Source organism: Phocoena sinus, chromosome 5, assembly GCF_008692025.1.
Source record: "Phocoena sinus isolate mPhoSin1 chromosome 5, mPhoSin1.pri, whole genome shotgun sequence".
NCBI lineage: Eukaryota > Metazoa > Chordata > Mammalia > Artiodactyla > Phocoenidae > Phocoena > Phocoena sinus.
Genome location: NC_045767.1, coordinates 67,733,779 through 67,747,321, shown reverse-complemented (window position 1 = coordinate 67,747,321; position 13,543 = coordinate 67,733,779). Strand labels below are relative to the sequence as shown.

General features: G+C 39.9%; 1 protein-coding gene across 2 annotated transcripts in view; it reads left to right on the top strand.

The window, feature by feature from the left end:
- The window catches only part of ATP8A1 (ATPase phospholipid transporting 8A1), a 235,290-nt gene that overhangs the window by 129,839 nt on the left and 91,908 nt on the right, over nt 1-13,543 (top strand). For both annotated transcript variants that reach the window (XM_032632465.1, XM_032632464.1), the window contains 2 exons: nt 5,435-5,573; nt 8,880-8,944. In XM_032632465.1, coding sequence (XP_032488356.1) covers nt 5,435-5,573; nt 8,880-8,944 — 204 coding nt within the window. The remainder of the gene's footprint in view (nt 1-5,434; nt 5,574-8,879; nt 8,945-13,543) is intronic.

The window sequence follows — 13,543 nt, the reverse complement described above, 5'->3', positions numbered from 1 at the left end:
GAATGTACGACCCTCAAACCCTAAAATATTTACCATCTGTCTCTTTACAGAAATAGTTTGTCAACCTTGCTGGAGACAAGCAATTAGGTCCTCAAACCAGCAGCATTGTCACCAATGTACATTTCCAGGCCTCATCTCAGACCTACTCAGTGAGAAATTCTGCGGGTAGGGCCCACTGATCTGTGTGTAATAAGCCCCTCAGGTAAATCTGAAGACCGCTGCTCTCCATTTCTGCTCCTGTGGCTAATTACTTGGGGCTTGATGACAGCCAGGCAGCAGGGTCTAGGAGAAACAGGTACCAACGCAAGGCAAGGGGGTACAGTCAGAAAACAAGGAAGGGAGGCTCCAAAGAATGGATTCTGAAGTACAAATTCGAGGAAGGAAGGGACTATGGTTGTGTCCCACCATCTTGCCCAGAACTACCTGCTCGGTGTGTGTGTGAGGGAGGGAATGCAGACACACGTGTGTGTGTGGAAGGAAACCAGTCCCAAAATGTGAGTCTGGGGCCTGCAGGTGGAAACAGGAAACAGGTAACCCTGGCAGGAACGCCTCAGGACTGAGGCTGAAACCCATTCACAGAAACAGAGTATTACCAAGAACTGAACAACAGAGACAAATGTTTAAAAACCTGATGATTTACATAAAATTCTAACTTGCATTTAATCACAGTTTTACTTTCCATTCGCTGCCTTGGGGTGTGTATTGATTCTTGGTGTCTTGTTTCTACCATCCTAGCTCAGCTGTACCCCAGTTTGACCTGACATAATTTATTCAGCCTCCCTGAAGCTATTAACTGAATGAATCAGTGTAAAGCACGTAGCTGTATCTGGTATTTCTGTGCTAAGGAAATGTTTCTTCATCTGCCTAGTCACAATCTTATTTTATGTTGTAACAAAGGTTCCCAAATGTTACTACTATTTATTCATATTTACTCCAGTGATAAAACTTTATTTACCAGTATTATTCCTTTTATTTGTCTTCAAAGAAACTTCTGCCCGATAGTCCATGTTATCGTCTGAAGCCCAAGTTGATATGAGTTTGATAACTATGCTTTTCCTCATTTAGGAACATATCATAAACTTTTAAAAAATACGAAATAATCTAAGCCCTGACACAATATTTGCTTATATGGAAATAGGTCATTTTAAGGTTCTGTTATTTCCCAATATATGTAATATAAATGTATTGGGGAAAAAACACAATTTCCAAATCTGTCATAATACATTTTACCATAGTTTTTAAATACTCTACATGACGTTTGTATCTTCACTGGGGTAGAAATTTTATACTTATATCCCTTTTTAAAAGCATTACATTATGAACATCTAAAAGAGAAAATAAGATTATTGATGACTTTTCTAGGTAAATAAATATTATTTCATGATTTTTCACTGATAATTAAATCTATATTATATCAAAGAGGCATCAACTGAAACCTTTATAACTTTTGGCACAGTGACATTTTGAAAGTAAAATTAGTCTTTGGAGGTTTTTTTTTTTAATTCCATAAATGCCATGGGAATTTTATCACATTTCAACACTTGCTGAATATGTAATTCCCATTGTGACCATTAGTGGCCATCTGTGTAAGGTAATACATGTTTGGGATGAAATTGATTATGGCCTAAACGCTCTTGTGTTATGATCAGGAAAAGCACGCAAAGTTCAAATCTTTTTTCCTGATGATCATTGTGTAGCTAAAGATATTCATTTCCAGAGGCTGAACAGCCTATCACTCAAGATCTAATCTCACAATAAATGACACCAGGGCCAAAGGAAAGGAGCCTGCAGAGCCGTCCACTAAAATTAGTAAGTGCTGTACCTGAGGATAAAGGGAAAATTAACAGGCTTTCAAATGTAGTTTTTCTTTCGTAGGCATCAAAGTAGACCCACTGCAATTTTGCTAAATATTCAGAAATGTTTCATTAGAAATTCCTGTTATCATAGCCACCAGCATGCTCCAAGTTAACCTACTTGTAACATTTCTCAGCATATTCATTGCTGGCCCTACCTTTTTGGTACTTTATATTATCTTTGCCTGGTTTGGAAAATGTTTCCTTTTTACCTGTGCAAAACCAGCTGCTTTCCTTCTTTCAGATATGCTTTCAGTGTGATCTCCCCCATGCAGTCATTTTATTTTTATTAGGTTTCTGCAGAGTAGTGTATACCCATGTACTTCCTGAGCTCATATATCCCCTTAAAGTAGAACTAGAAAATAGGCAAATAAACTTGTTTATATATTTCTAATGAGTGTATTCACATCTTGGCTCTCACATTATCTAGTTACCCCAGGGTTTTGTGAAACATACTACAAAAAAAAATACTTTTTTGGTTTAAAATTTTTGAGAGCTTATATTACTGAACTATCTTCATGATCGTTTAAAATCTCATCATGCTTTCTGTGGACACAACTATATCCTGATCTTCCCTGGCACGTGGGCCAGAATGATTTAGCTACTGATTTCCTAAAAGTAGCCGAAAGAACTGATGGAACCATTGTCTCAGTGTTGAAATTACAGCAGTTGTGCTGCTGGCATAGTTGATGCTGAACTGGTCTTCCTTTTCATTCTTGAACTTCTTGATGATGATTATTCATCAGGTTTTGATAGATTTCAAATCTGCTTCCCATTAAAGATAATAAAATAATGCTATCTTTTTAAAGAAGGAAATTTGCTTTCCTGTCTTATATACTAGGAAGTCATGCATCAAGTGAATCTAAGAGCTGCATAAGTTATTTGGAATATATTGAAGAGAAAATAGTCTAGATTGCAACAATACTTTAGAACGTTTGGATTGGGGGTTTTTTTGGGTTTTGTTTTTTGTTTGTTTGTTTTGTCATTCACTCACTCTGCAAATATACCAAATGCTGACTATCAGTGTTCTGGAGATACAGTATAAAGGTGAACAGAACCTGGTCCCTACTTTTCCTTTTTTCAACTTAAAATTGCACTTTTTATAGGTAGCCAGGGACCAAAGACTCCCCAGAGCTCTTCTTCAGCATCTCCTCGGAATCTGATGTGGTATGTCTGGGCTCACAGGGTCTCCTCTGAGTCATCACTTAGTGCTCAGGCCAGCATTGTTATGAGGAATACGCCCAAGTTAAGGGCCCTTCACTCCCTCATGCCGAATAGGGACATCAGCCTACAACCAGAGGAGGAGCTGCATTTGGTCCTCTACCTAATATTACTTAAGTAGAAACGAACTTTAAGAAGTCAACACTAGCCCCTCACAGACTGATGCCTACTTAATTTACTTCAGCCAACATTTATGGGGCAGAGACTGGGAGTTGACCACTATCTTGGGCACCATCCTAGACACAAAGGGACAAGAACACGATGGGCAATACAGAGGATATTGGTTCAAGCCCTGCCCTTCCGTAATCTATCAAGTTATGTCACTGTGACAAATCATTGCCCCCCTCTGGGCTCCTGTCTCCTTGTTTGTGAAGAAACAAGGAGCTTGGAGGCATGATCCCTGATTTTGAACAAAACTACCAGAGTCATACGTTTAAACAGGTAATCTTAATATGATAAATTAAGTATGTATAGATGAGCAAAGTTCTATCAGAGCACAGCAGAGGGGAAAACTTGTTTAAGAAATAAAGGAAAACTTCTTTTGGACTTCCAGGATGAGCCACGTTTCACCAGGCAGAGCCGTGGTGGATGTGTGTGTGTCTGTACACATACCTACACACGTAAACACATGCATGTGTGTATATACTAACACTGATGCATAGGCTCGCGCATCTGTATTTAAGCCCTGTGGCAGAGACTGCAGGCCAGCTAACTTAACACCTATTCCTACTGCCCTTCTGCCTTGCCCCTCCACTGAGGCTGGGAAAGCTAAATACTAACAGTTCAGGATGGCCATGTAGCCCCATCGGGCCAGTTGCTGTATTTGGAAACAGGCTGAGGACTTTTAGAAACCCTTTTGCTTTTCAAATAAGGTGCTTTTACCACCTTTTTCTTGTCTTCAGTGTGGCTGTTATAATTATAGCTGCGACAGCCACCTTGAGACACTGAGAGAGATCTGGAGAATGCGTGGAAATATAGTCAAGCCAACGATCTTATACCCATAGCTACCCACTTCAGTACTAGTGATGTTAGAAGTCTTTATTTAAGCCACTTTCAGTCAGATTTTTTTCTATTATTTATAGCCAAAAACATTCCTGAGCAATATACTCATCAACTACACACACTCACTCTTATGTGTTTGTATATATATTTAACTTTATTTTCCATGCCTACCAAGACTTGGGGTTATTTTTAGACTTGAATTGTGATGAAAAGTAAATAGGACTTAATGTTAAAGGGAAAAATAGAAAGTGGAATGCTTTCTTTATTATTATCGACCCAGACACTATCCTTTGCCGTAATCTCCCTTATATCTAGTCTGTCCTTGTCTGATATTGTAAATTAAAAAATGAAGTCAAGAAGGGAGAAAATAGTTGAGAAGAAAGATAAATGCTGAAGTCGTTCATTCTGGAGGTTAGGTTATGGGGAAAATGGGTAAGACTGAGAATCGGTTGTGGCTTGCAGAACACCGTTGGGAAGGGTACCCAACTAGTGACAATGCCTGGTCACATGATGCAAAGAAAGATTTAAATCTTAATCCATTATTGCCCATTCCTATGTATTTAGGACCGAGAACACCATTATCTGTTTCCATTTGGCAGGCCAGGTTTCCCTAACAGCCAGGAGATTGTTCTCACTTTTCCCTCCATTTAGGAAGATGAGAGAAGCAACCATTCTTCTTCTTTGTCAGAGATGAGAACAGCTTCCCACAGTGTTTTGGTTGTGTTCAGTCTTGTATGAAAGATACCATCTAAGGAGCAAGAGATCTTTAATGGTCTCTGACCTTCCACTATGCAAACATGGAACCATGTGAAAAACACTCAGCCCTGTTCTTTCTTTCAGAGACTAATGCTATCACTTTGTTTATTGCTCCTTTCTTCATCCTTTCTCATTGTATTTTGTGTCTACATTTCCTGACACTGCATCAAATTACAATTTAATAGTGTTAGCCTGTAACCTTACTCTTTTTCAAACAGATCAGTTGGATTACTTCTTCACTGTGGTGATCTTCCATAGTTTTTGTTTTTATTTTTTCTTAATAGCTGCCTGCTCCTTTTTAACTGTTTTTGATTCCCCCCTTCTACATTTGTGTGTGTGTTTTTAGAATCAGTTTCTTACCTTAGGGAGGAGTAAGATAAGACAGGTAGCTTCAGGGAGCCTAAGTCTCCTGCCAAAAGTACTGGATGAAAGTTAGGGATCCTTGAGAGAGAAAACTCAATGGGGTATTTGGAATTTACAACAAATTCATGAATTATCATTTAGTCTCTGATTTTAAAACATATATACACTCCAATTTTTCATTCTTAAAGAATCTAAACTTTTTTTTAATCTTAAAAAATGTTGCCACTCTCTTTCTCCAGAATCTTCAGCTACTTGGAGCCACAGCCATCGAGGATAAATTACAAGATCAAGTGCCTGAAACCATAGAAACTCTAATGAAAGCAGACATCAAAATCTGGATCCTTACAGGAGACAAGCAGGAAACTGCCATTAACATTGGTACTTCACCTAATTTAAACTTTAAGTCATGGTGCTTTTTAACATGTTTTGATATATTTTAGAAGATAGATTTGAGATATTTCAAGATTTGAAAGATTTGGTATTTTCAGATTTCCATATTTGTTAATATCATTGGGCTTGTTTATTTACTTATGGCCCCAGTGCCCCTTTAAATTTGCAGTGATTGTATGTACAGCCAAACTTCAGCTCTTGCAACTATGTGACACCCTCTCTTAACTTTGTATCCCTGCCTAGCCCCACCTCCCATCCATAATTGACACATGTAGGTAACCATTCTGCAGCTGTCTGCCAAAGTCTGGAGGTGGGGATTATGGCAGGCTTGTATACCGACACTTGTTTCTGTGACCAAAGGTTATTTCTGAGATAGGAAGTAAGGTTCTTGCTAGTTTTCACTCATCCTACAGTTAATTCCAATTTTGCAGAAGGAGGTTGTATTAGGCAGCTCAGGCTGCCATAACAGAATACCACAGGTTAGATGACTTAAGCAACAGAAGGTTATCTTCTCACGATCATGGAGGCTGGAAGTCCAAATCAAAATGTCAGCAGGTCGGTTTCTCCTGAGACCTCTCCTCCTGGCTTGCAGATGGCCGCCTTCTCTCTGTGTCCTCGCCTGACCTTTCCTCTCTGGATTCTCACAGAGCATCTGGTGTTTCTTCCTCTTCTTATAAGGACACTAGTCCTGTTGGATTAGGGATCACCCTTATGACCTTAGTTAACTGTAGGTAGCTCCTTAAAGACCCTACCTCCAAATGCATTCACAGTGGCAGTTAGGGTTTCAGCATATGAATGGGGAGGTGGGGACACAATTCAGTCTGTAACAGAGGAGAAAGCTAATATCCGCTGTTAGAGGCCTATAGTACCAATAATATGCAAGAAAAAATATTGCTTTTTTCCCCCAATTCAGTAATAGTTTGTTGCCTGAACACTGTGAACCCTGACAGTAACCTCTGGATGATATTGATTTTATGAATTACATGTAAAACTCTCCCAAAACTAAAGAAAGCATTTCAGCGGTATTCACAAGATGAAACCATTTCGAGAAAGTCATCAAGTATCATGTATCTAAAAACATATAACTAATACTCCTTTTAGAAGTGTGAGTAATGACAGTATTCTGTGATAAATACTGTATTTATAAATATAGTATTTATATTAAATAGTATAAATGCTATAAATTTATAGTAAATTGATGTTGTTAATAGAGGAAACTTAACTTTTAAAAGAAAACTAAGCAGTAGAAGTTTAAACCTACAGGCCAAACAAGTTGTTAATTTTGATTATAAAGATTATCATTGGTGTTAGAGACAAAACGGAAAGAAGATGTATGAGAATACAGAATGCTTTAGAATCAGGAGACCTGGAACACACAGATATGATAAAGCAACATGACTACAGATAGAGGAAAAATGCATGGTGGGTAAAGAGTAATATGTGGGCAAAATAAGCAATCCTCAAGATGGTTCCAGATTTGTAGCCATTATGAAAGTTCCTCTGGAAAGGAGAGTATGGTGGTGGTTTCTAGCAACATTTAACCTTTAGAATCTTAGGCCATACTTGTTCCTAGAAAAGGGAAGGTAAGATTCATTCATTCAGCAAATGATGATGGTGCCTATGGTGCCAGGCATCAGTTAAGAACAGGGAACAAAACGTATCAGAGTCTCTGCCCTCAGAGCTCAAATCCTAGTCAGGGAAACAGACAATAAAGTAAATGAGGACACATAGTATATTCGATGGCAATAATTGCTCTAAAGAAAAATAAAACAAGGAAGGGAGAATAGGGCATTGCACAGAGGGATTCAGTTTTAAATCAGGAAGTCAAGAAGAGCTCTTGAGAAGGTGACATCTCAGGAATGACCTAAGAGAGGAAAAGATGTCACTTGGATGATTCGGGAGAGCTGTCTTCTGTTCTAGAGAAAGAACAGAAATGCAAAGTGTGAGAGGAGGAGAAGAGGTCAGCAGTGTAGCAGAGCCCAGGTTGGATGGGCCTCCCAGACCGTTGTCCAGACTTGGCTTTTATACTGAGTGACTGAGTGAGATGGGAAACCATTGGATGGTACTGAACTGAGCAGAGGAAACACTTGATCTGACTTTCCTGTAAAAAAAAAAAAAAACTATATATATATATATATATATAACATCTCTGTCTGGCTGCTAGACAGAGTAGACTCAAAGGAAAACAAGTGTTGAAGCAGGAAGGCCAGAGGCTATTGAATTAATCCAGATGAGATATGGTGGTGGCTTGGACCACCAAGTAATAACAGTAGAGGTGGTGAGAAATGGTTGGGTTCTGGATGGATTTTGAAGGTAGAGCCAACAGGATTGATTGACAGATTAGATGTAGGGTATGGAAGAAAGAAAGGAATCGGGTAAATTCAAGGTCTTTTAGCCGCAGCAGCTGAAGGATGGAGTTGCCATTAATCAAATGAGGAAGACTAAAGGAGAAACGGGTTTTCTGGGGGGAGGTTAGGAGCCTGGTTTTTGGATATGTTCAGTTTGAGATGCCTATTTTACACCTAAATGTCTGCTATTAAGTAGGCACTGGCATGTGAGAGTCTAGAGTTCAGGAAAGAGGTCTGAATGGGATTTACGAGCTCTAGAGTGGTCAACATTTAGATGGTGTTTAAAACCTTGGGAAGGAATGAGATCACAAAGGGAGTGAGTGTAGATGGTATTGTTTTAAATGTGAGGCCCGCCAACAAGGTTGCCTGTTTTTCTCCAGCCACGTTCAGCTGTAGGCAGACGGGTGCAGAGTGAGCCGAGTTGGCTTAATCAGCAGGTGATTTTGCCCTGCAGCAAGTATAGCAAAGCAAGAGAGGGCAGGAGAGTAGAGGATGTGGTGCAGTCCAAGGGCAGGAAGATTGTGATGGGATCAATGGTCCAAGAGAGAGCCAGACAACCCTCCTGAACCCTTCTCCCAAAACAACCACTGGCCCATCTTCTGCTCTTCGTGTTGGTCATCGTGAAGGATATTTCATACACATTTATCAGTTTTCAGGACGTTGAGAATCCTTACTGTAATCTCTTCCATATTTGTTTATCAAGACAGCCTTAACACTCCAGGTAATGTCCTTGTATCTTATCCCTCTTACAGCAAGCAAGAGCATTTCTTTTTTAAACTTCCTACAAACCTAGAAAACAGCCATCACTTCTATTAAATAGATAAAATTTTAATTTTATCAAATAAAATAGATAAAATTTAAAATTTTGTAGTAGCGTGTTAACGTCCTCACCTCTTCTCTCTAGAGAAATTAATTATATCAATCTATTTACTCTGTTTGGACATAGGACACTCCTGCAAACTTTTGAGGAAGAACATGGGAATGATTGTTATAAATGAAGGCTCTCTTGATGTAAGTAAGATTATCTTTTTTAAAAAAAAAAACCTTTAATGGCTTAATTATCTTGTAGCATTTTATTTTATATTCAGCTAGCTGTGGAAATATTTTATTTTCCTGAGGTTAAAAGATACCTTACTACTATTGTTCTGCTAGAACAGACATGTACTGTTTTGAACCATTGATGTAAAAAGATGCTAGCTTTGTATCTATGACAGCTAAAAGAAATTGCTAAATGATTTGCTTAATGTTGTGAGACAAGAAAGCTGCTTTACAAAAGCATTATGTCAGGAGGTTGCTGAGTGACTGCAACTTATTTGTATCTGCCTGGGTATTTTGTATATTAAGCATTTAATGTCTGCTTTAGCTTCCAGTGTTGATATTTTGCTTCTTTTAAAAAAATGTGAAAGCTGTTGAACACCAAATAACCAATAGTCAAGTTGTTTTTTGTTTTTTATCATTTATTTTTTTGGCTGCGTTGGGTCTTCATTGCTGCACGAGGGCTTTCTCTAGTTGTGGCGAGCGGGGGCTACTCTTCATTGCAGTGTGCAGGCTTCTCATTGCGGTGGCTTCTCTTGTTGCAGAGCACGGGCTCTAGGCGCGGGTTTCAATAGTTGTGGCGCACGGGTTCCAGTAGTTGTGGCGCTCGGGCTTAGTAGTTGTGACTCACGGGCTCTAGAACACAGGCTCAGTAGTTGTGGCGCACGGGCTTAGTTGCTCTGTGGCATGTGGGATCTTCCCAGACCACAGCTGGAACCCATGTCCCCTGCATTGGCAGACGGATTCTTAACCACTGTGCCACCAGGGAAGCCCCTCAAGTTTTTTTTTTTAATGTCCTAACTTCTGGGCTGAAATATGAATTCCTAGGATGTCTTTTTTCATGACTGTGTTCACATGAAGTTATATTTGGAAAAGAGGGAAAGATTTTTTAGGAATATAGTGTAAAATAAAAGTTAACAAAAAAAAAAAGAAAGTAGGTCAAATGACCTGTAAATATTTTAAAGGAAAGGTGAGTGCAATTTAAGGTAGAAGACAGAACCAGAGAGGTGATTATACAACCGCTTGAAACAGTCATTGTGACGCAAAGAGCAGAGCAGGGCAAACCTGATAATTAGGGATGTTGGAGAAGCCAAGACCAGCTTTGTAGAAGGGATGATGAAGAGGCAGATGTTTTGAAGTTGGATATAAAACAAATTACATGTAAGAAGTATTTAGCTTCTGATTTTTAAACTGAAGTGATGACCTCTTTATTATTTGTCCTTAAAACAATCCTTGTGATGCTCTTCCCTTTCTTGTGAAATCTTTAAGCACGTTGTAGCCTGAAGAATAATATATGATTTTGCAATTATGAGAGTTGTTTATGCCTTTCATTATTGGGGAAGTGCTTTTTGTGAATGAAGCTTTAATCCTAAACACACACACACACACACACACACACACACACGCACGCAAAAAAAAAGCCAGCCCTCCAGAAGCTTATAAATAATAAGGGAAGTAAAGTGCATTCAAGTAACAGATATGTAAATAAGATAGATAGCTTGCTGTGAAAATATCACAATGTTTAAGGAACTATTTACAAAGTAAGTGGCATTTAGTTACATAGAAGTGAGTACCTGAGTAAGGGGGACAAAAGCAGAAAAAGCTGAAAGTTACTGGAAGTAAGTTCAAGGCATATTTGGGGCATGAAAGAGGAACATTAAACTTGAGCACAAGGTTATAATTTTTTAAGTATGTTTTGTTTGAATAAATGTAGGCACAGAATGTAAAATTTAAAAGTTACAAAAAGGGAAAGTATAGGTGGCAAAAAATGAATCTCCCACCTTTACACCCAGCCTACTCGTTTACCTCCCTAGGGACGGTCACTAGTTCCAGTCTTGTGTGTTTGTCCAGAGATGTTCTGACTTACCTAAGGGATATATATGCATGTCTGTGGATGCATCCTTTGTTGTTAAACACAAATTGCAGCATGCTGTCCACACTGCTTGATACTGCACTTTGCTTTTCTCACTTAATATATCTGAACAATTATTTTATAATGGTCTGTGTGAAGCTACCTAATTCATTTTAATGGTGGCACAGTATTTATAAGACAGCCATAAAGAAATGACAGAGGGGGGTTAAAACTGGAGAGCTGGGCTTCCCTGGTGGCGCAGTGGTTGAGAGTCCGCCTGCCGATGCAGGGGACACGGGTTCGTGCCCCGGTCCGGGAAGATCCCACATGCCGCGGAGCGGCTGGGCCCGTGAGCCATGGCCGCTGAGCCTGCGCGTCCGGAGCCTGTGCTCCGCAACGGGAGAGGCCACAACATTGAGAGGCCCGCGTAACCCAAAAAAAAAAAAAAAAAAAAAAAACTGGAGAGCTAGTCTCCGGTCAGCTGTGGAAAGCTGGGCCAGGTTTGAGAATTTGCCTTCATAGGCGAGGGAAGCAATTACATCAGCCTCTTAAAAGAGGTGTGATGTGTAGAAGCAGTTCTACATAGGCAAGTTGGAAGGGTGGGAGGCATGGGGTGCAGGTAAGGGACCAGGATAAGAGTTAGGGAGGAGGAAATAGGGGCACCAATGCCAGCAATGTGGTGTGAAATTCAGGGAAACATCCCATGGGGTCCCTGAGAAGGAGCCATCGAAGGTGGTTCCAGAACTGGGTTGCAGTTGTTCACAACATTACAAGACCCTCAGTGTAAACATCCCCATAATCCCTGTAGACCATTAGGCCTTTGTCAGCATCATGGGTTACACGTGGTACCCAGGTTTTCTGACACTTGAAGGAAGTCAGAAGTGGGACCTGTGAGGTCAAAGCAAAAGCATGACCATGCTTGATTTGACATCCTTCTCGTCTGGATTTAGGCTTTCACTTTATGTAGAGTGTGCTAGCATTGCTTCTTTTGTTTTCATCTGTTTCATCATTTTTCTCCAACTCTTAGACAAACACAGTCTTGAAGTGTTTTAAGTATCAAGTGATGTAAATAGCAATCTCAAGAAAAAAAAGAGAAAACTGAAATACCAAAAATATTCAATGTACTGAATCATGTATTGTTAAGACAGGTTTATTTATTTCCATTTTGAAGTTTCCAAGATGGCAACTGAAAAGTAATAAACACCTCATTGGGACTTCTCTGGTGGTCCAGTGGCTAACAATCCGCCTTCCAGTGCAGGAGATGCAGGTTCAATCCCTGGTCAGGGAACTAAGATCCCACGTGCCATTGGGGCAACTAAGCCCATGCGCCACAACTATTGAGCCTGCGCACTCTGGAGCCCATGTGCCACAACTAGAGAGCCTGAGTGCCGCAGCTACTGAGCCCGCATGCCTCAACGAAGACCTGATGGGGCCAAATAAATAAATAATATTTTTTTTTAAAGAAAAGTTATAAACACCTCAAAGGTACTTGCACTACCTATTGCTGCAGGACCAAACGTAGAGCCTCAGGAGAATACTCTATTTCAGTGAGAGCAGGGACACCCGTCTGTCTGTTTTGGTTTGCCATTCTCTCTCACTCCCCAGCAAGTTGCCTAGCCCATAGTTCGTACTCCATAAATATTTGAGAAGTGAGTCACTGAATAAGGTTTAATTAAGGGCTTCCTTTAAAAACAGAAAAAGGTTGTGTATCAGTTTTAAGTTTGGTAGTAATCGATCGTATCTGATACTTAAAGAGCAAGTGTTTAGAAATGTCCTTAGCAATTCAAATGCCAGTTAGGTGTGGAAGATCACAGGCAAACACTATGGCTGAATGAACTGACAGACTCTTCCAGCTCCAGACTACCTTGGGTTCTCACACTGCTGTCCGGAGAAGGTTTTTCTCCCCGGGAGTTAAGTGGTGACTTTACAAATCTGGCTGTATGGGGTGAGACCTGCTGTGGCAAACTCATTTGCTTCTCAGCAGGAAAGGAAACAGCACTTTGCATCATAGCTCCTTCAGATCTTGTGTCATACAACCCATGGCTGAGATTTCAGGCAGGTCATTAGAATGAGTCTAGGTAAATCATTATTTATTTTTCATTGCCATGGAAAAGAAAGCATCCTATGTGTTCAAATTGTACTGATAATAGTAAGAGATAGGGTTACCACTCCATCAGCACAAAGAATAATTAACATTTAGGTGATAAACTTAGGAACATGCCATCTTAGGAAATAATATTAATATAATAGGAAATAAATTGTGGGTGTTCAGGGTTTTGTCAAGTGACAATTTTAATGTACTCAAATCATTCTGTGCTGTAGCACAGCGGTTAAGGTACAGTTCTGCCCCACCTGAGTGGGGCACCCTGGGCAAAGTGAAATTAGATAACTTCTCTGAGCCACTTGTGCTGCCTGTCAGGTGAGGATAATGTTACCCTTGGATTGGTATGGTTAGCACAAGGCATGGCACGTATAAAAAGGCTATGTTACAAAATTGTGTAGAAAAATAGTCTATGTTGAAGGCTTGCTCTACAGACCTAATACGGAAATCTGATGGGCTTTTCTGCCTCTGCACATTCCCGGTTCCTTTCACAGCAAAAGCAGCACACCCTGCTAGTATGACGCCTGAGAGCAAAGCTAGGTGTTCTCACCCAGTTACCTGACCGTGTCAGCAAAAGAGTTTCTTAAAAAGCTTGATCATACTTGTTTTAATTTAGAAAGTA